The sequence below is a fragment of the Sinocyclocheilus grahami genome, unplaced genomic scaffold, assembly GCF_001515645.1.
Source record: "Sinocyclocheilus grahami isolate Dianchi unplaced genomic scaffold, SAMN03320097.WGS_v1.1 scaffold945.1, whole genome shotgun sequence".
Taxonomy (NCBI): domain Eukaryota; kingdom Metazoa; phylum Chordata; class Actinopteri; order Cypriniformes; family Cyprinidae; genus Sinocyclocheilus; species Sinocyclocheilus grahami.
The window spans coordinates 16,719-39,381 of NW_015506124.1; the positions used below are offsets into that span (position 1 = coordinate 16,719).

The 22,663-nt window shown below is 36.8% G+C and overlaps 3 protein-coding genes across 5 annotated transcripts in view; 2 read left to right on the plus strand and 1 right to left on the minus strand.

Annotated features, from left to right (window-relative positions):
• Positions 1 to 3,702: 3,702 nt before the first annotated feature.
• LOC107564531 (tissue factor-like) lies at positions 3,703 to 6,339 on the plus strand. The gene is made up of 6 exons (XM_016249630.1): positions 3,703 to 3,889; positions 4,145 to 4,268; positions 4,421 to 4,608; positions 4,737 to 4,912; positions 5,038 to 5,206; positions 5,858 to 6,339. Exons 1-6 carry the CDS (start codon positions 3,820 to 3,822, stop codon positions 5,983 to 5,985), a joined length of 855 nt encoding a protein of 284 aa, XP_016105116.1. The 5' UTR covers positions 3,703 to 3,819; the 3' UTR covers positions 5,986 to 6,339.
• Positions 6,340 to 6,884: 545 nt separating this feature from the next.
• Positions 6,885 to 17,398, minus strand: abcd3b (ATP-binding cassette, sub-family D (ALD), member 3b). Its single transcript, XM_016249634.1, has 24 exons — positions 17,367 to 17,398; positions 17,071 to 17,297; positions 16,835 to 16,871; positions 16,556 to 16,654; positions 16,333 to 16,421; positions 15,932 to 16,001; positions 15,473 to 15,570; positions 14,311 to 14,434; positions 14,130 to 14,186; positions 13,897 to 14,039; positions 13,740 to 13,809; positions 13,582 to 13,651; positions 13,270 to 13,367; positions 12,877 to 12,968; positions 12,637 to 12,728; positions 11,960 to 12,029; positions 11,712 to 11,775; positions 11,523 to 11,600; positions 11,349 to 11,414; positions 11,173 to 11,262; positions 9,330 to 9,449; positions 9,101 to 9,205; positions 7,596 to 7,652; positions 6,885 to 7,496 (listed from the first exon to the last, which is right to left on the minus strand). Exons 2-24 carry the CDS (start codon positions 17,175 to 17,177, stop codon positions 7,419 to 7,421), a joined length of 1,974 nt encoding a protein of 657 aa, XP_016105120.1. The 5' UTR covers positions 17,178 to 17,297; positions 17,367 to 17,398; the 3' UTR covers positions 6,885 to 7,418.
• Positions 17,399 to 19,502: 2,104 nt separating this feature from the next.
• The window catches only part of LOC107564532 (rho GTPase-activating protein 29), a 70,397-nt gene continuing 67,236 nt past the window's right edge, over positions 19,503 to 22,663 (plus strand). For all 3 annotated transcript variants that reach the window (XM_016249631.1, XM_016249632.1, XM_016249633.1), the window contains exon 1: positions 19,503 to 19,626. The gene's annotated coding sequence lies outside the window, so the exon portion shown is untranslated. The remainder of the gene's footprint in view (positions 19,627 to 22,663) is intronic.

The following is a 22,663-nucleotide window of genomic DNA, read 5'->3' on the forward strand; positions in this document are numbered from 1 at the left end:
TTCTAATTTGTGAAGCTCAATTATCTTTTGCTGCACATCAGAAATATATGATTTGGCTTTTCTCATTGTGATGAATGATTAAGGGAATTTGGGCTTTGTTTTCCCTCCTATTTATATTCCTGTGAAACAGGAAGCCATGGCTGGATAATTTCATGTTCATAATCACCCTGGTATGCTCAAAATTGTAAATATGAATGGGAATATACTTCACAGATATTGTACTCATAAGAATTTCTAGGGGTACCAATAATTGTGTCCAACGTGTGTTTGGGAAAAACATTTATTTCATAATGAGATTTTCCCCCATTTTCAATTGTTTTAGTCCAATGAAAGGTTAGATATTTGTGAATTTTTTAAAATAAAAGATCAAAATGATTAACAATGCAGATTTATTTTCACAGCCTTCTTTGATCATATTTACCAAGGGTGCCAATAATTCTGACCACGACTGTATGTATGTAGGCTATATATATATATATATATATATATATATATATATATATATATATATGTAGTACATTATTATTATTAACTGATGTTTGAATAATAAAAAAAAAATGGTTACATTTCATGACTTTTCAGTTCACCACAATTATTAAGTCCTCCGATGTCCTGTCATGTTCAGCCTCAAATCAAATTTATAGACATTTTATCATCTCAAAGTATGGCATTATGTCACGCTTTTATGCTATGCCATGTCTGTCCAATGTCTTGCTTGTGAGTGACTGTCAACTTTAAGTTGCCTCAATCTCATACTATGTCACACTTTAGGAATGACTGGACTTCCACTTTAACTTGAATTAAAGTCAAATGAAGCAAATTCCAATATTACTCAAAGTTTGAAGTATTTCAGATGTTTACCACTTATAAATAAACAAAGTGACATTGCAACTACTCTAAACATTTAAATTTAGGTCACCGGATGTAAACTTTTAATATAAACTAATTAATCCTTCGTCATTTTGAGCTAGCAGTGAGTTTATCTTTGTAGCATCCTAATAATCAGAGCCTAATCAACTAAATGAATAATCGCAGAGTATAATAACCAGTAAAAATGCCATATTGGCACCAACAGAACATTTTATTCTGATTATTAGGAGGCTACAAAGATAAACTCACTGCTAGCTCTAAATGACGAAGGTGCACTTTGAATGGAAAACTTTATTTGGCACATGTGAGAATGTATGACAGCAGAGACCATTAGACAATAGCAGCCTTTTCTTATTTTAGGTGCAACTACTCTAAACATTTAAATTTAGGTCACCGGATGTAAACTTTTAATATAAACTAATTAATCCTTCGTCATTTTGAGCTAGCAGTGAGTTTATCTTTGTATAATAACCAGTAAAAATGCCATAAATGAACCAACAGAACATTTTATTCTGATTATTAGGAGGCTACAAAGATAAACTCACTGCTAGCTCTAAATGACGAAGGTGCACTTTGAATGGAAAACTTTATTTGGCACATGTGAGAATGTATGACAGCAGAGACCATTAGACAATAGCAGCCTTTTCTTATTTTAGGCATAAAGCCTGCTATTAAGAAGCACAGGTTCATAAAGCTCTTTGCTGAAGCCAAAATTGATGTCATTCACCATCTATTTCCTCTGAAGGATCACAATGGACTGTTTGTTAATCTTTCCTTCACAGAACACATGATCTAAATTAACTTGATATATGCTAAATGTTTTAAATCTGACTAATTATCCACCATCAAGTATTTCTATCAAATCACAGCCAACTTTGCCATTTTTATCTCCTTACCTGATCTTAAAAAGGAAATGTTTTGAAAAGATGATTCACCTAATACCTATTTTGGATTTTGAACAGTTAAAGGGATAGTTCACCCAAAAATGAAAATGTTATGTTTATCTGCTTACCCCCAGGACATCCAAGATGTTGGTGACTTTGTTTCTTCAGCAGAACACATATGATGATTTTTAACTCCAGCCGTACTCCAGTCTATCAGTCGTATAATGCATGGCAATGGTAACAAAATCTATGAGAGTAAAAAAAACATGCACTGACAAATCCAAATTAAACCCTGCGGCTCGTGACGACACATTGATGTCCTAAGACATGAAACGATCGGTTTGTGCCAGAAACCGAACAGTATTTATATCATTTTTTACCTCTAATACACCACAATGTCCAACTGTCTTTGTGCGCGTGCACAGCATCCGGTGCGTGAGGTGTGTACGCGCTCTGACGTAGTTTACGTTAATGGGTGTGTTGATATCCAGCCGAAGAGCAATCAACCATAACTTCAGGCGAGCAAGCTCAGAAGTTGGGAATATGTGGAAAGTCACCACTCCCGAATGAGTTTGCGCGAGAGAACGTAATCTTTTAGTTTTAAGTCGGTTTGAACAATCCGGATAAGCGCAAGTAAGTACCATTTTGATTAGCCGTCGTACCTACAATGTGCACTGTGTAAACAATGAGTGACGTATACGTGCGAGAGATCACTTCCGGCGCTTGCGTAAACTATGCCAGAGCGCGTACACACCTCACGCACCGGATGCCGTGCGCGCGCCCAAAGACAGTTGGACAGAGTGGTGTATTAGAGGTAAAACATTATAGAAATACTGTTCGGTTTCGTGTCTTAGGACGTCAATGTGTCGTCACGAGCCGTAGGGTTTAATTTGGATTTGTCTGTGCATGTTTTTTTTTACTCTCATAGATTTTGTTACCATTGCCATGCATTATACGACTGATAGACTGCAACGGCTGGAGTTAAAAATCATCATTTGTGTTCTACTGAAGAAACAAAGTCACCTACATCTTGGATGCCCTGGGGGCAAGCAGATAAACATCAAATTTTCATTTTTGGGTGAACTATCCCTTTAAGTACAGACAAGATCGTTTTCCTGGCATTTGGGTGGTCCGACAAGGCCTCTTATAAAGGAAGAAAGGGGTCACCTTTAAATATTTTGTCCAAGTCTTGTAAATTCAAGTGACGGGCTTGACACAAAAACAAATATTTGTAGGGGTTAGCTAGAAGAAGTGCCTCTGTTTTTTTTTTTCCATAGGCATATGAACCAACATTATGAATGTGTTTGCTCATAATGAACTCAAGTCAGAGAGGCACATGAACTGTGGTTACACAAATCATCCTCAGCTGGTATGATGTTCTTTGCCACAGTTACTTTAGAGTGAATCTTCCCCACAAGATAGCACACACGAGTGGAACATCTGACTGAAGGAAAAGCTTTTTTTAAGAAAACCTATGGAAATTTAGAATGGCAAATGATGATTCTTTGCATATAGATAATATAAATACAGAAAAATAAACTTCAGTTATTACAACTGATAAAACATTAAATTGCAAATAAATATCCCATGTCAGAGTTTGGGTGATTGATAGCCAAGTTAAATACAACTAAATTGAATGAATGAATGTCGACTCTTAAGTCACCTGCACAGCACAGTCTAAAGCAGTTAAAACAACAAATGAAATGTTTAATGACAAACTAACATGATGACAGAGGAAACACTACAGGCAAGAGTCTTTTCGCACTTGTCAAGTACGTGCTTGGATTTGCAGATTATCTGCATTAAACCGGTACCCGGATAACCATATATGGTCATAAGGTGCGCGCTACGATGGATGCCCAGTCAGTGATAAAACCCCAAAGTTAAGAAAGGGGCGGAGCGCCATACATGTCTCATGACGAGTCTCCCCGTGGCGGGTAGCGCGAGAGCTCTCGCACACACTATAAATACAGGCAGCGGCTGGAAGATATAATTGCCAAACGCTCCTCAGAGGAAGACGTTGGACTAAATCTTTTACGCCTAAATTGGACTGCTATCACAAACGATGGACAGCAAGACTGTAATGTTTTCGGCACTTTTTCTTGTTTGGCTTACGTTCGTAAACGGATCCCCAGGTAAAATATTAAGAATTTTTTTTTAAACCTTAGTCTAATCCAAATATTAACTGTTTACTCATAGTATTGTAGTGTATAGTATACTATTGTACTGTACAGTACAGTGTGGCATGGCACCGTGCATTATAGCAATGTGAACTTTGGGTGTAACGTTAGTTTTGTTGTATTTAAAGGTTGAGTTGTAATGGAAACCATGAAAGCTACATGATGTGCTTCATACTGTATTGATGTGACTGATGTCTCTGTCCCCTTTAGAATCATTGGAAGTGGGCAAGCTTACCAAAGCAACAAATGTCTCGTGGTCCTCTTACAATTTCAAAACAATCCTATCATGGGGACCTAAACCGGTCAGCTACACATATACAGTTGAATTCTCAAGGCAAGTACACAAATATCTAATTTAAACTGCATAGCTGTGATCTTGCTCTGTATGGTTCATATTAGCAATATTTTGTGATTTTAAAGTTCAACAAATATGTATCGTTTGAAACTCTAAAGGACTATTCTAACCAACATGATTTTTCTCTGCAGAGTTGGTAAGGACAAACTGAGAAACCCTCACTGCATTAGAAGCACTGAGACCGAGTGTGACCTGACTAATGAACTGGACGTAAAGGGGGTTTATTCTGCTGATGTCCTGTCGGAGTCTCTGCATGGGACTTCTGACTATGTGGAGCCTCCATTCACCAGATCAAAGAAGTTCTGTCCTTATAACGACAGTGAGTGTCCAACCCTGCATACTCAACTTGTATATTAGACTTCAAAAGTATTACTTCCTCCTTCGAAATTCAACCAATTTTGATTTAAAGCAGTTGCTTTAATATTTTTAAAAATCTTTTTCCTGTAGCTTTAATTGGAAGCCCTGAGTTTAAGTTGAAGGTGAATGAGAACAAGACTGTGCTGATCATACACGACCCCATCACTGCTCTGCACAAAGATGGCAGATCTCTGAACATCCGTGACGTCTTTAAGAAAAATCTCAAGTATAAGATTGCATACATCAAGGCTGGAAGCACAGGAAAAGTGGGTTTCAGCACTTTTACTAGCTATAGATGCTTTTCAAGATTACATGCCATGCATTTTTTTTTTATTATTAAATGCCCTCTGAATCATAATCATTACATGTTTGTTGGTTGGGCTGTTTTCAGAAAATGCTAATTGTGGATGAGAGCAAAGCAGAGTTTAATAATCTAGATGAGGATCAGAGTTACTGCTTCAGCGTGGCAGCATACATCCCCTCCCGTAAAGGAGACAAGAGGGTCGGAGAGTGGAGCCTCCCCAAATGCTCCCCACAGGAGCACAAGACGCTGTTTGAGGGTAAGTTTATTGTCTAATACTTGACAGTTTACTTTTGACATTTACTTTTCATATTTACTAGGGTGTTACACCCATTTTAGAGACCGAGGAAGGCGTCAAAGGAGTATCCAAGTATTCCAAATGATTCAACTTTTGCTCAAAGGTTTAGCTGTCTAGAATTGCAGTGTTATGGAAAACTGGAAGGTTGTTAAGCATGAAGAGGCCGGATCAGGGTCAGCTAGCAGAGTAGAGAAGGGAGGATGACACGCACTGCCATTACTCACACACACTGACCAGGGGCCGACAGCTGTGCTAAAATGACTCCATTCAGTTGTGTGGGAACCTCTCTTTCTGCACTTGGGAGTTTTCAGACATGCAATATTGAAGCACCAATTTCTATTATATAATCTATTAATTTATTATTAAAAAGCTAGGTGCTGTTTTGAAAACCATTTAAAGAGTTAATAAATTGAAACTTGTGTTGAATGGTTATTCAAGGTTTCCAAACTCAATTTTATAATATCAGGGTCAATGACGCTTTTATTGTTAATTTATTAAATACATTTATTTATTAATTGGCCAAACTAAGCTTTCCACTTAAGTAGAATGCATTTGAATTATGACTGTTTTGTAAAAGAATGATCCTTTAAATTTCCTCTACCTTCTCCATAGAGTATGGACTGGCTGTGATTGGAGGAGCAGCGCTCATTATACTGGCTTTTGTAATTGCTGTAATCGTTCTGATCGTGGTTTGCTGTAAACAAAGACAAACACCGACGGCCAAGGAAACCATAGTCTAGACTCTGGTATAAAGGAATACAACATTTCTGCTGCTTGAGCTGGGAACGAGACGTACAGCTGGACTGTAACTGTTTTTGCACTGAGCAGGACTGTGTGTGTGTGTGTGTGTGTGTGTGTGTGTAGCACATCTTCTGCAGTACAGCACTGGACTGGTTTCTATGAAACACTAACACTACATGATATGTTGTACATATCGGACCTTTTGCTTTTTATTTTTTATGGATGAATAGAACTGTATTTGTTTAGTGGCATTATTTATTATTTTCTTCAGAAATACAGGTTTATTAGCTGCTTTGTGTATAGTTTTATATCTTGTAGAAAATATTTAATGCTCAAAGTGTGTGTATATATTTTTTTAAATGTAAGTTGTACTCCTAGGAACTTCACTAGATGGAGCAAATAAATTATTCATGATTCAAAGTCATGATTTTTTTTTTTTAAAGAGGTACCAAAACTAAACTTCAGCACTTAGTGCTATCATTGACTTGTGCTTTGTAATGACTTGTGTAAAAGGACGTGCACGATCAAAAACCGAGGAAGAACTGCTCTGATGCAGTAATTCCTCCTTTTCTTCCAGTTTTAAACAAAAAAAACCCATGGCAGAGGAAAGCATGTTCAGATTGTGCAACACAATCTGAATTAAAAGGAACAGAGCGACACTCACTGGAGAAGAATAAGTGTTGCATTCTCCTCTCAGTAGCTCACCCTTGTGGTAAGCTACAGTAAAGATGTGAAAGTCTTGTCTTTTTCTGCTCAAACCTTGAAACATAAACTAAAATGCAAAAAAATTGTGCATTTGTCAAAACAGAAGCTTTCCAAAGCTATGAAAGAAAGAAAAAAAAAAACCGTGTAAAATTAAAATAACTAGAGTAAAAAAAAAAAAGATATTAATCAAAGCTTACCACACGACAATTTCATGTTGTGTCATTCAGTAAAATGAGTAAAACAGGTCTGTAAGGCACAATGTATCCAATAGATTTTCAAACATATATTATTAGGCTGCATTATCTGTTAAAATAAATTTCCCATAAAATAAAATTCATACAGACAGCTCATTACACTAATGCAGTTTCCATATTATCAGTACTGTACCAGTGGCATGCAACAGTATGATATTGACAACTCCGTGATCACACATGCCAGTGACCGTTCCAGTTTCAAAACACAAATCAAGAATCACAACAAAAATCATGACTTTTATATTACAATTGCTTGATTGTTAAAAGGGGTATCAAACCCATTTTCTTTCCTTACAACAATCTTTTCAGATAATGCACAGTAACCTCTCCCTGAGAGATATTTATCCACAGCTACAATCCTTTCCCTCAGATGAAGAAAAGCTGTTTTTCTCAACGACTTCTAGAAAGAGTTACGATTTCATTAGGTACAGAATGATATTGCTTCAGATCCACATTTAGGCCCAGTGTCATTATTATGATCCGAACTCCACTGTTTCCTTCGTGATGGGTTTAAACTCATAGTTTCCTCTTCCATCCATGTGCAAGTAATACTGTAGTGTAGAGAAACAACAAGTTTTAAATTCATAGCACTTGAGGTTTTCTAATGAATTCTGCCAACTGTATGATGAAATACAAGGGCAAAGTTGTACCTCGTGGTGCTTCCATAGTGATTTCCTGTGGGAGACTGTGAACAGTGTGATTCCAACCTGAAAGGAGGAAACAGATGATTCCAGCTGAGCTCAGGGAGACAGATGTTTCTAAAGCAAACTCCCACAGGAGCAACAAATACATTCCTAACATCTCACTTTTGACAGAAAACGAGCATGGTGGGGTGAGCACCTGTTGTAACTTCTCATCTTAATGTCATGAGCATTTGTTCTTCTCTCACACAAACATTTTTGCACTCATTGGGTTTAAAGAGGTCATAGGTCAAATTTTTCCTTTCTCTTTGGAGTGTTACAAGCTCGTGGTGCATAAAGAAGATCTGTGAAGTTGCAAAGACTAAAGTCTCAAATCCAAAGAGATATTCTTTATCAAAGTTAAGACTTGTCCACGCCCTCCTAAAACGCCTTGTTTAAACATGCGTTAAATATAATATTAAACATTATATGTCTACGTCACTGTGTGGGAAGATTTTGCATAACGCCGCTCAAATGTTCACGCAAAGAAAGAAGGCGTAACTTTTATTATCGCTGTAGTATTGTTGCCGCCGCCGCCATGTTGTGGAGATGCTGTGTGTTTCATTGTGAAAGCGAAACTACTTTGTTTGGCCTTCCAAAAGAGGACGATATCCGCTTCGTCATGCCTAGAGCTGATCCGTGCTGGTCGCTGAGGAAATACATCAACTTCGCACTGTGTATTGCCGGATCGGCTTTCACCATGGACGAAGCGGAGTCCAGCCCGGGGTCATCACATGTTGTTGCCGCAAGCCTCCTTCGTCGAATCAGCCGGGCGCCGCTCAATCAAGCTGCTGTGTGTTTCGTTGTGAAAGCGAAACTACTTACTTAGACATAATGTTTCTATAAAGTGGGGCAGTTCCAACTTTGCAAGGACAGTCTGGCGCTTCTGACTCACAGACTGTAAGTACGTTTTTTATATGTAAAAAATTTGCCACTGATGATTCAAACGCGAGTTTGAGCAGTGTAGAGTAGTGCTTGTTGTTTGTCATTTCCCCGATCACAAATGCAGACATGGTTTTATGTTTGCGCGGCGCAATACGCAACGCAAAGCGTAAAAACACAGTATAAGTCATTATAATCAGTAATTATGTACCCACTGGATGCAACAAATGCCTCGTTTATAATGGGTTTTATTGGTTTTGTCTCGTCGCTCTGGGACACATGGAAACACAGTATGGTGAGGGGCGTAACATTTCCATCACACGCTTGAGGTATTCAGCCAATCAGAACGCAGTGGAGAGCTGGCCAATCAGAGCACACCTCGCTTTTCAGACCGATGAGATTTGTAAAAATCGACCGTTTCAGAAAGGCGGGGCATAGAGGAGAAACAATAATGTACATTATGTGGACAATAATGAACATTATGTGGAAAATAATGTGTTTTTTGAACCTTAAACCGCATAAACACATTTCATTACACCAAATAATGTTCTTTTTAGCAACATCATATGACCCCTTTAAGAAGATCTGACTACCTTTCGACAGTGGCTGTAGATGAAGTCCTCCACATCCACGCTCACAGCACTGGTGCACTCATCCAGAATAGCAAACTGCGGCTTGTGGTAAAACAGACGAGCCATCTGTGCAATTCAAGAGATATGAAATAATATGGGAATTTGGAACTTCTGATCTTATATAGGCCACATTAATATCTGTTTCACGCTAAAGAGAGAATGATTTAAAAATGCAAGGATCAGAGCTTACAGCCATCCTCTGCTTCTCTCCTCCACTGAGGACATCCATCCAGTCCTGCACAATGTCCCAGCTGCCCTCTCTCTCAAGGATATGTCCCAGCTGGACATTGTCCAGATATTCCTTCAGCACCTGACCACAAGTACACAATATATAATAACAACACCATAAGCACATTTATTAAAGGGACAGTTCACCAAAAAATTCTCAATATTTATTCATTTTCATGTCATTCAAAAAAGAAAAAGAAAAAAAAAAAAGAGTCTTTATGCCATTATCACCAGATAATGATTATAATTAAAATAATGATTTTTGCATATGATAACGTTCCAGACTTGGAATATAGCACACATATCATATGGACAAATCTGATGCTGCTTTTTTCCCTTTTTGGAGCTTCACGCAACATGTAAATTAATATATAAGGACAGAATTTTCAGTTTTCAGTGCATTATTTTTCTAAAGGAATGGCTTGTTCCAAACCTGACAGATTTCTTTCTCTGCACTTAAAGGTAAACAAAACTTTGATGCTACAAAAAAGGTCAAGAGATTGTAAAAGTAATCTATATGAATCAAACTTTATATGATGAACAGATTTCATTTAGGCTTTTATTGACATATAAACAATTGAATAACACACATAGAGCACAAATATCGTTCTTCTGCATCAAGCAAGTAAGGTTGAGCTTCCTTTTTTCAATGTATGTGGATCAATGTTTATATGTGAATATAAGCCTAAAATAAATCTGGTCTTCATATAAAGTGATCATGTCTCTTCAAAAGACTTGGATTAAACCGTTCAATTTCTTTTATTATCTCTTCATGAACTTTCTGAAGCAGACCTGCCAACCTTGGAATATTTGTTTGAGTACCATCAGCGAGTTGGGACGGGGCACAGGGTTTGGGTGGGGTGGGGTGGGGGTTCATATATTATGGCTAATGTCAAAATTGTAATTGCACAATGTGCAAAATGCAAGATTTAATATTAAATATTTTCTGAAGGTTAGCAGGCCTGCACTCAGTCACACACACCATTAACCACGGTTTTTGGTTCGGTTCTGATGGCTTGGCACAGTATTGGCAGAGTATTTATTTGCGATTTGAGATTTAAAATGCCATTAAAAAAAAAACTCCAGTACACTTCTGTACCCTGTAGACAAACATGGATTATGACGTCTACTTCCAATTTATTTTGAGAAAAGTATTATTTTTATGGACTGGCCATTATTTAGCGCTATGAACACATGTGATGTCTGTTTCATTCATACTGGATGCCACTGGGCCAGAAGATCCACATATGCATCACATGCGCAACGCTGAACTCATACGTCATCCGCCCGGAGCTGCTTCAGTGTAGGACTGTTGGCGCAAGCTACATTAAAGTGATTATTACGTTTTGAATATGGATATTTTTTCTTACAAAAACGCATCGTTCAGCCCCCGGAGCCATGTGAGACACTTTTTTTTTATGGATGGGCGCTTTTTATTTAACTCCTTTTGGACTGATGCATGCAACACCCGCTGAGTGGCATTCAACAGCTTGAAAGATCGAAGACAATTTTTAATATAACTCCGACTGGACTCGTCTGAAAGAAGAAAGTCATATAGATCTAGGATGACTTGAGGGTGAGTAATTTGTGGGCTAATTTTCATTTTTGGGTGAACTAACCCTTTAAGTGAAGTTTTTGTGGAATGGACCTTCAGTGAAGGAACCTAAATCCCTTCAGTTTTATTAAAGATATCTTCATTCGTGTTTTGATGAACATAGGTCTTATGGGTAAACAATGACAGAATTTTCATTTTTTAGTGAACCATCCCTTTATAACACATAAAACTCTGTGTTATAGAAACTCACCCGATCGGATGTTCCTTCCTTCTTTTGGTCTTCATGTGTGTCAGGATAAATCACCTGATCTCTAAGGGAACCCAGTGTCATATAGGGCCTCTGAAGAAAATACAAACAAATAAACCTTTACAATATTTTCACATTTAACCTGCTGCCATGGAAGACCTCAATGTGAACAGGGCCACCTGAGGAACATAGAAGAGTTTCCCTCTCTGTGGTTTTGTGAGTTGTCCTCCACATAAAGGCCACAGCTGGGGAAGCAAAGAGACAATATAAGCAAACAATCAAAAAGTAAAAATAAAAAAATAAAACACTAAGGTTTCTAAAGCCACATATTTCTGCTGAAGAGAAGCTCTAACCTCTCCCAGCACTCTGAAGAGTGAACTCTTTCCACAGCCGTTGGGCCCACAGACCAACACGTTTGTCCCAGATGACACCTTAATGTAAGGAGGGAAAGGTGGTAATTACTAAAACCAGATCACTAAACCCTGTTTTACAAGCTAAATAACAAGTTTAGACTAGGAAAAGTTTATCTATGGAGCACTGACCTCAAAAGACAAGTCACGGATGAGAATGTCTCCATTGGGCGTCACTAAAGGTATGTGTTCAAACCTGTGGATGAAAGGATACAGGTCGGTTTGAAACACTGATGATACACTGGGTTAGACACGATGTCTATGTTTAGAAAAATAACAAACAGGCCTTGGGAACTGAGGATTACATGAATGCATAAATGTTAAGTAGCTAACTATGATGGCTTGCTTGATGTTTATTTAGTGTGTAGTATGTAACTTACTTGATAATGTTGTCTGCGATGATGATTTTACCTTTCCCAGGGATAAGAGGGATTTTCTCTACTGAATCATCTGTGAAAAAGAAAGAAAGAGAGAGAGAGAATAAGATAAACTACCATTCAAATGTTTGGTGTCATTCAGATTTCTTTTTTTTAAGAAATGCATACTTTAATTCAGCAAGGGCATATTAAATTGATCAAAATTGACAGTTAAGATATTCATAACAATTCATAAATGCTGCTCTTTTGAACTTTCTATTCATCAAAGAAACCTGAAAAAAGTAAAACAAGCTTCCACAAAAATATGAGGCAGCACAACTGTTTTCAACATTGATAATAAAAATAAATGTTTCTTGAGCGGCAAATCAGCATATTAGAATGATTTCTGAAGAATCATGTTACACTGAAGACTGAAGTAATAACAGAAATAAATGACACCCTAAAATATATTCAAACAAAAAGGTTATTTTAAATTGCAATAATATTTCACATTATTACTGTATTTTTGATTAAATTAATGCAGCCTTGGTGAGCATAAGAGGCTTCTTTTAAAAACATTTAAAAAAAACTTACCTACCCCAAACATTTAAACGGTATTAGTATCAATTCCTAGAAACATCTCTTATGTCACAAATATATGCTTAAAACAAAACAAACACATATCACACAATAGTCCAGACCTTTAATTATCTGTGTTACCATGGTCCGTTCATATCTGCCTGAATTCAGCTCCTTAAGGACTTCCTGAATGTCTGTGATCCGTGCAGTGAACCTAATAAATGGATTCAGACTCCAGATAAACACACACACATACTCAAGCAAATGAAAGACAGACAGCAGGTGAGCACTGATAAGGGTAGAGATAATGGATGGCAAGAGGAACAAGCAAAGAATGTATGTACCCGAGGCAAAGCACTCACCCAGACAGTCTGGTCATCTCTCTGCCTGCCAGGACGATCCTTCCCAGGGCCTGCGCCAAACTAATCAACATCCGCCCACTCTGGTAGTAGTCCTGCAGCGTAAAGCAAACATAGAAGAACTTCTATCTTCTGTGCAAACATTTATCTAAGGAAATCCTTATTGACCCAATAAAGCAATCTGACAAAGACAATGATGACAATGAAATCTGGAGAGTTCAATGGTCAGTAATTAAAAGTGAAATTATTATCTGGGTTTGCATACAGTAGCATATCGCCACTGTATAGTAAAAGTGATTTACACAATTTTAACTGCTACCATAAAAATACAACAAAATAAAATAAAACAAAACAAAATATTTCAGCCTTATTAAACTTGTGTTCATTCATACTCACTTCCAGTCGCTCAGAGTATGTGCTATTCACATGCCGCTGGTTTGTGAGGTCCAGGAATGGCCGGCTAATAACCAGGTAGCCCACCACCATGGCAATGTCTGGAGAATCAGAAATTTTTTTTCCAGAGAAAGAGTCTACATAATATAAAGTAATATGTAATATATACATATATATATATATATGAAAAAAAATTGCTCACAGCAAGAACAGAAACATGCATTACGTTAATAAGGTTTAATGTGATCCATGTTAACTTTAAAAGTTTATTTTGGATTCTGCTGCCATCTACAGTAGTTGTCCATATCTGCTTACATTTGGCTATGATGCTGTCCACGACACCCATTGAGAAACTAAAGTGTATGAAGCGACTCAAGTGGTTGACCTTAAAAAAAAAAGTCTGATTGAAAGCTTCACCAAACATTTTGTTCAGATTAGTTCATGGAAATCAAAACTATTTTTATTTTCCTCACCAGTTTCTGGAAGGTTCCATTAATAGTTTGTTTTTCTCTCCTGTTTCCATTGTAGAATGCAATCTCCTCACTGAAACAATACACAGAAATCATACATCCTTCATAAAATACCTCAGGAAACAAACAGCCAGGCAAAGAGATGGAGTCCCATACATACCTGTTAGTGATGAGGCGAGAGTTGACGTATCTGTACTCCCCCTCATACCTCTGCTCTGTTATGGTCATCTTGCCAATCGGTCTGCGCAGTCTTGTCAGGAGCAGACCAGAGAACACCAGATAGCTCAGTAAACTAGCGGGACCCTACAGAGGAGCCGGCAGAGTTTTTGAAACTTAACACTGTAGAGACTGAGGCGCCGAATTAGCCGGTGATTTCTTTGAAACAACACTTACAAGAGACCCAATGGCTGTGTTCAATTTGCAGATGTAGATCAATATGTCTAGCAGAGGCTGCAGGAAAAGGGAAAGTAATCAAGCAGGCTCAAACTGAAGATATCCTATGGTTCAGAATGACAGGAAATGCTTTGCTTTTGCACTTTTTGGCTGTTAAACTTTGAGTGTCCCTCTGTATTACCTTGCTGACGTTGGAATAGAGGTCCACCACACTATTACAGAACTTCTCCACATCTTGAGTTATCAGCTGGTCTGGGTTGGCAATACGGTTGTCCAGGTTGCCAATTTGATAGTATGTGAACCCCCTGTTGTAAGATATAGTGTTGTAAAACAGCAGTGCAGCAGATATCATTAAATCAGTAACAAGCAAATCTTCAACCAGAATTTAAGAATTGGCTTTCCCTGTCATTTCAGTGTGAATTTGAATTGGATTGACCAAATCTCACAGGATGTTAAACTGGAAATTTTATTGGAATTTACTGAATTAAAAAAAAAAAAAAGACTGCATTCTAGGAAATGTAACAATAACGTAACGATAGTTAACTATAGATTTCAGACACTTTAGACATTTGACTAACTATAAGTAACTTTGCAACTACATGTCATCTAACTCTCCTTAATTTGCAATTGGATGTCAACTAACTCTCATTAATTTGCAATTGGATGTTAACTAACTCTCATTAAAGTATTAGTAGACTGTTATGTTAGGATTAGTAGAATAAGTTGATATACTTGCAAAGATACTTATAGGCAGCAGAATATCTATTGGGAAACCATTAAAAAGAAGTCTCACCTGATATTAAACAGAAAGTCTACTAATACTCTAATGACTGCTAGTTGACGTGTAGTTGCAAAATTAATAGGATGTCTAAAGTGTAAAGTGTGTATTATTTTATACTGAAATTTTCAGTTCAATTTCGACACAACCCTGATTTCGGTGTCCACCTTATTTTTAAGGTAAGAAGTATAGACATGGCCATTTTTAACATGAATGTGCGAGGCTTCTGGTGTCATTAGTTTCCAGTTATTTTAGCTGCAAAACAACAGTATGTTATGCTCCTTGATGTTGCAAAATGGTATCATTATCATATTAATTTAATTTTATTACATTTATTATTGTAATCAAACACACTGGATTGCAGCACAAATCATTTACTGCACTTTGTTATTCTTATAGTTTTTTACTAGCAGCTAATGAATCGGAAGTCTCGCGCATTCACAGAAAATAGCTTACTTCTGCTGTAAAAAATAAAGTGGATAAGAAGAGAAAGACGTTCTAAACGGAGTCAACTAAAAATGGACAAAAATAGAACAGAAACATTCGGCTGATGAATATAACTTACGTCAAGTAGTCATTATAAAGGTGATTGGTAAGTCTCATTCTGAAACACAGCTTCAGTTCGTTGAGTCCCAGCTTTAACAAGTTATTCACTAGAGATATCTGACATGTCATAACACACAAAAATAGATATGCTTTAAATAAATTTGTATGAAATATGTACAGTTAAAGATATTACATTCCTACAGCTAAAGATTTTTTTTTTACTAAAATATGTCAACACATTATCTTTAAATAATGCATAATTATCGTTCATGTTATACTTTCTACATTTTAATCACATTTTATAGAACATATGATCTGTCATGATCCCTTTATTGACATTATGAGATGATATGATCCCTTTATTACTTAATACTGAGAAAGAAACATTACATTATCATAAAAACGATATGGATAAAGCCTTGTCAACCGGCTTGAAAAACAGGACACAGTAACCCTGTGCAAAGTTTAGACCACTTACAAAAGGCATGACTGTGATAAAGTTGACCAAGTATCTTTTGAAAGTGGTTGTCGAACGTCCAATAATTGCACTGCAAACCACACACACACACACACACATTGAAGAACATTCATTTTGTGCTCGTAGTCTACACACAGCACAAGAAAAACAGGACAGACAGCATTTAAGTGACCTGGCATGTTCTACTGGCAACGGCACCCAGAGTAAATAATACCACTGAGAAATGCACTACAAATACAACAGAAAAAGGAAAAGGAACCTCCTAGAAACATACATAAACATGATTGAAGATCAGATAAGACACACATGATGCATTTGCATATAAAAAAACATCCCCAGATATGAGACTGTAGTCTTACAGCACGTGGTAAATGTGATCAAAGATCTAAAATCCTAAATACCTCTCAATCATGGTCCCATTATGTATAATCCAGACGTCACAGTAAGTTCTGGCCATGAGCATGGCAGCGATTAGAAGCAAATATCCTGACTGGAGAAAGAAAACAACCAATAATACAGCTGTTTATTTCAATTCTGTCACAAAATCTCTTGTATCTCACCTAGATCAAATAGCCAGTGGAATTAAATGACAGCAAATATACAGAGATTGAAACATACACTGACCTCTTTGCAAAAGGTTTGTGGCAACAGGATTTTCATGATATGACAAATGCGCCTGAAGAACACCTTGTCCACCGCAGCTTTGTCAGTCTTTCTATCCTTCTGAAAATGTGAAAATAATAGTAATTACAATCACACACAGACATGCACATGTGTATATACATATACATATACATATACATACACACACACATATATATATATATATATACACACACACACACGCCAAAACCTACACTACTACAAATTCCTGCTTAGATTTAGACTAAGGAATATAATTACATCATTGTCCAGCAGTGGTTTTGATGCCCCTTTCTCTCTACAAATAAACACAGGGATAAGGCATTAGAAAACAACAAGCTTTGAAATCAATGACACTGAGTTTCAATGTAACTCATTTCCAGAAGCACGTTAACGTCTAAATAAATGACTGCGTCCCATGTCAATGATATTTCAATGTCGTAGAGGTCGTACACCGAGTAAATAATGGCAGCAGGCATAAGAAGCAATGATCTTACCCATTGGTTTCCGAAGACAGTCTTTGTTTTAATACGTACACGGCGAACAGCAAAGCACCTGCGATGGAGGAATTGCCGGCTGTCAGATACTTACTAACAGCCGCCATGTTCAAAATGAAACCAATCAGGAAGCGACGGCCGGCAACTAAGGTCCCACGCGGTGGATTTCCTCCAGTTTTTTTCAAAGCACGACTGTTAGCGGGGAGCCTCTATAGGTCTGCTCATGCCTAAACTCACACAAACACACATAAGCACACCTCAGAAAGATCACACACACGGATATCTAGCCTACACACCAGTACTGAAGCATTCAGCCGCAAGGTGTCGGCAGAGTCACGTCGCGCTCAACATTTCTTTAGCTACGTTTTTGATCTGCTTTTTTATCATTTCATTGTGATAGACGTGTATTAGAGTTGTGATTAATCATTAATAAGGCTAAACTTTTTCTTTCATATTTCTTCTGGTGTATTTCCCCAATTATTCCATGTTACAATCAGAGGCTACACAACTCCACTACTTGAGTGAAAGTACAGATACTGCTGGTCAAATATTACTCCATTACAAGTAAAAGTTGTAAAGACAGATTTTTACTTAAGTAAAAGTGCAGAAGTACTTGCTTTTAAAAGTACTTAAGTACCAAAAGTAAATTTCCTTTTTTTGTGTCAATGCACTGTTTTATTATTGTTGTTTGTAATACTTACAATACTTCTGAAGCAACTTACAATACATTACACCTGCTGAATACACTGACTAGCTTGTAGTATCTTTGGAATAAAGAGCTTTTAGAATGTTACAAACCTATTAGGAAAAAACTAAACCAAAAAAAAGTATTATTTAACACCCCTACACCCCCACAAAAGCAGGATGGTAGTGATCTCACACAGCTCTGGACACATCTATGTGTAGCCATTCATCCACATTTGAACAGAGTGGACAGTGAAATCCTGTAAAGACAGACTGATAAGGAAGAAAATAAAAAAATCAAACCTGCTTTATAACGCAGCAACACAACTGTAGCTGTATAACTTTACAGCAGCAACACTGCTTTAACAAAAAAAATCAAAACAGCAAGACTTATTTGACATCAAAACAAAAAAATGATAAAATGCTGTCTAATCGCTCTAGCTGTACTTTGATGTCACACACAGAACGGTCTGCAGTGCTGCTTCAGTCAAACACCTATTGTGTTTTCTTAGGAGATTCACAACAGTTCTTCTGTGGCTTTATAGGTAATATTTTCACCTACACAATTTAGCAAAATCAGACAATATTGTGTCTAATATAAACCACAATATTAACTTCTTATTATTGAATTGTTGTAAATAAATATCACATTTGGAACTGGTCAGTGTTCAGAAGATGCTGGGAAATCACTTCATGTAGCCCCAAGAGTGATTACTGATAAACTGTCTGAAAAAAATCACCCACTGACTTTCAAAGCTGCTAACTACTTTCTACTTCGAGGACCTTGAGAGAAATGTAGTGGAGTGAAAAGTACAATATTTGTCTTTCAAATGTAGTGAAGCTAAAGTCAAAGTTTCCAGAAAAAATAATACTCAAGTAAAGTACCGATACTCAAAAAGTGTACTTAAGTACAATACTCAAGTAAATGTACTTAGTTACTGTCTGCCTCTGGTTACAATGGAATCCACCTCCCTGTCTCTCTTGATCATTAAATTATATTTATAATAATATTGATTTATTTTTTTATTAGAAAGTCCACAATTTATATTAAATCATGTGTATTGTAATTTTTTATATTCTACATCAGTAATCAGTGTTTTATTTATTATAATTTGTTTTCTTCCCCATTATCCCTCCCTTTTGCTTTACATTTTTACTGCCTGTATTTGATCATTTGTAATTTCGATTCAGCTTTGCATTAACTGTTGTCTTATTTAAAGTTAAAGAATGCCAATATTCTATCTATCTATCTATCTATCTATCTATCTATCTATCTATCTATCTATCTATCTATCTATCTATCTATCTATCTATCTATCTATCTATCTAGAGAGAGAGAGAGAGAGAGAGAATTAATATGTTAAGTTTATAGTTGTAATTTCTGTATTATTCTGTGCACTGGAACCCAAAATAACCATTAATTAAAATAAGTCGAGTCTTTCTTTTTGATCCAAAATGTTTAAAGTATGTATTTTGTCATAGGCCTAATATAGCCTTACTGAACAGTTAAATGCTAGAAAGAATGCTGGCCGTCATGCCTAACATATCACCCTAATGTTATCTCTAAACGAAATAAAGCCCCTTTATTATTATTGTACACTATTCCAGTCTCAGAGCAGCACATGTAATTTTGACGAGGAAAACAAGCGGCTTGTTCTGCCGCACTTCGGCAGCCAATAGGAAGTTTGCTTTGAGGGCACGTGAGCAAGTTTTGAGTCAGCCACCAGTGCCTCAGACAGTAAGTTTTTCTCCCGTCAGTTGTGATGTGAAGAGCGGTCCGTCTGCAAGCGACTCTTTTGAGATTGTTTGATGGATTTACAAAGGATTAACCCAATTCATTCTGCAGTATGATGTTCCTCATAAGCTATTCAAGTAAGTACCACTCGGTTGAGACACAAAACACAACAAGTAATTGTTAAAGATTATGTGTGAAGTGGTTAGCTAGCAGCGCTAAAGTGTAAAGCAGCTATGAAGTGGAGAACAGTTACAGTATTGAGAGGTATTAGTTATTATGTACTAGTTATATACTTATATATTAGTACTGATTATTATATATTAGTTATAAGTTCGGGTTGTCACAACGTATGTGCTCCCTAACAGCCGAAAAGTTATACACTTAATCAAAATACAGGATTTTAATAATACATAAGTGTGTTTTAATGCTTATTTGTCAAGCCAAATCTGTACGTTTAATATTGACGTAAATCCATTATTGGCCCTATTCCACCTAGTGTCTGTGTTTTTTTTCTTATTGTCCATTTCCTCTCGTATTACTGAATGTGGTTAGTTTTGGGTGACAGGTGCCAAGCCCCTGTTAAATGATAAGATCGGTGCATTGCTCGCATTCTGTAGCAGACGTGCGTCACCTGTAGACAAAGGCTGTCACGTATCATAGTGCACAAGAAAACAGTCCTGACTACAGGAATTACAGTCCCGACTACAGGGATTACAGTCCCGACTACAGGAATTGCAGTCCCGACTACAGGAATTACAGTCCCGACTACAGGAATTACAGTCCCGACTACAGGAATTACAGTCCCGACTACAGGAATTACATGATGCATCCGTAGATAATTGGGTCAAGTAGTATGAGGTCTTGAGTTCTAGTTGTTCCTAGATCATCATAATGATAGTGAAGAGCTTGAATGAGAGCCCTTTTGGGGCTGGGGAAACTGGTTTTTAAAAATTAAAGTTCCTGTTTGCTTAGAAAGGCAACCCTGGTATTTTGATGAACTTATAACATGGCAGGATGAACTACATTTTCAGTATGTAGCCTAAATAAGAAGAAATGTGTCATTTAGGTGAATGTGTTGTGTATATATCCAAACTAAATCAAAATTCACGTGACACAGGCCTAATCCATATGGAGCAACCAAGGTTGAGATACAGTAACTTACTCAGGCCCACATCAGTGGGAAGTTATAGATCACCCTTGTGGGATTTGAACTTACAACCTTCAGTTACCACTTCAGGGTGCTCATTTATAAAATTGGATTAAATTCTAAATGCCATGGATTTCATTCTGCCAAAAGTGAGGAACAAATTGGAATGTATAAAGGCAGAATCTTATGTGAATGTATTCTTGTGCATACACCAACTAAAGAGCTTGCATGCAAACTTTTTTGCACACTCATATAACAGTAATTAAGTTAATCCAACATGATTTATAAAAATATTTTGTTTTAAACAAAATTATCTTATGTTCACCAAGGCTGCATATATTTGATCAGGAATACAGTAAAAACAGGAATATTGTGAAACATTGTTACATACATATTAAATGCATATTATTGCTGAATTTTAATATGCTCATTTAATATGCTCATTTGGTGCTCAAGAAACATTTCTTCTTGTTATTAATGTTAATAGTTGTGCTGCTTAATATCTTTGTGGAAACCATCATACATTGTTTTCTGGATTCTTTGTTCAATAAAAAGTTCAAAAGAAAGATCTTTTTGTAATATAAATGTTTTTGTTTTTTTCTCTGACACTTTTGATCAGTTTAATGCATCCTTGCTGAATGAAAGTATTCCTTTTTATTTGTGACCCTGGAGCACAAAACCAGTCTTAAGTCGCTGGGGTATATTTGTAGCAATAGCCAAAAATACATTGTATGGGTCAAAATTATAGATTTTTCTTTTATGCCAAAAAATCATTAGGATATTAAGTAAAGATCATGTTCCATGAAGATATTTTGTCAATTTCCTACCATAAATATATCAAAACTAAATTTTTGATTAGTAATATGCATTGCTAAGAACTTCATTTGGACAACTTTAAAGGCGATTTTCTCAGTATTTTGATTTTTGTTCTCCCTCAGATTCCAGATTTTCAAATAGTTGTATCTTGACCAAATATTGTCCTATCCTAACAAACCATATATCAATGGAAAGCTTATTTATTCAATTTTGAAAAAAATGACACTTAAGACCGGTTTTGTGATCCAGGGTCACATTTTTACTTACCCCAAACTTTTATTGTAAATGGTTTCACAGTTTCCACAAAATTATTAAACAGCAAAAACTGTTTTCAACATTGATAATAATAAGAAATGTTTCTTAAAGGAACAGCTCACCCAGAAACTGAAAATTATGTCATCATTTACTCATCCTCAAGTTGTTCCACACCTGTATACATTTCTTTCTTCTGCTGAACACAAAAGAAAATATTTCAGAACAGTTTCTGGTCCCCATTGACATCCATAGTATTTTTTCTAGGGGTGCTCCGATTGATCAGCTACCGATCACTATCAGCCGATAATCACGTTGGGATGATTGATCGGCGGTCTCTAAAAAGGCCGATCTCAAAAAAACGATCTCAAACTGATAACACCTGCCGTGAGAGGTTTGGCACGACATGCAGCGGCACGTCTCAGTCTCTGTCCGGCGCGGGTGAAATAATTATAATGTTTCACCTTCATATTTCTTCATTAAATAACTTACAATGTAATTTGAAAAACTTGTGTGAGACGTAATTTCACAAACAGCGTGAGTGTACTGCGCGCGCTCTCTCTCTTTCTCTCTCAAAATACACAAATGTCTTCAAATCACCACACATCGCGTCTGTCTATAAGCGAGCTGCACGCTGCACAGTTGAGACAGGAATTATCACTTGCACAATCGAGGCAGTGTCACATCGTCACTAAAGTTTATAAATTGCATTTATTTTTAATTCTTGCCAGTGTTTAACCATTCAGCTCCCACACGCTCTCCTGTAGACCGTGCGCTCATGCACACTCGCAGCGCACACACATAATGCCAGGTTCACATTACTCCATTTGCAGTGCGTATGTGGTACACATTTTTTCCACGCTCATGTTAACAGATTAAAGCATTCACACTGCACCTGAGAGTGCAGAGATCGTTTCCGAGTCTATGTTTGCTGCGCTGCAAGCGCTGGATTAAAGTAA

Bases quoted from the DNA above. Each gene is read 5' to 3' on its own strand.
- LOC107564531 (XM_016249630.1), top strand. From the start codon at position 3,820: ATGGACAGCAAGACTGTAATGTTTTCGGCACTTTTTCTTGTTTGGCTT. The intron at 3,890-4,144 runs GTAAAATATTAA...TGTCCCCTTTAG, and splicing joins GTTCGTAAACGGATCCCCAG to AATCATTGGAAGTGGGCAAG. The intron at 4,913-5,037 runs GTGGGTTTCAGC...GGCTGTTTTCAG, and splicing joins AGGCTGGAAGCACAGGAAAA to AAAATGCTAATTGTGGATGA.
- abcd3b (XM_016249634.1), bottom strand. From the start codon at position 17,177: ATGGCGGCTGTTAGTAAGTATCTGACAGCCGGCAATTCCTCCATCGCA. The intron at 13,810-13,896 runs GTATGTATGGGA...GTATTGTTTCAG, and splicing joins TCTCGCCTCATCACTAACAG to TGAGGAGATTGCATTCTACA. The intron at 7,653-9,100 runs GTAGTCAGATCT...TCCTCCTTTCAG, and splicing joins TCTACAGCCACTGTCGAAAG to GTTGGAATCACACTGTTCAC.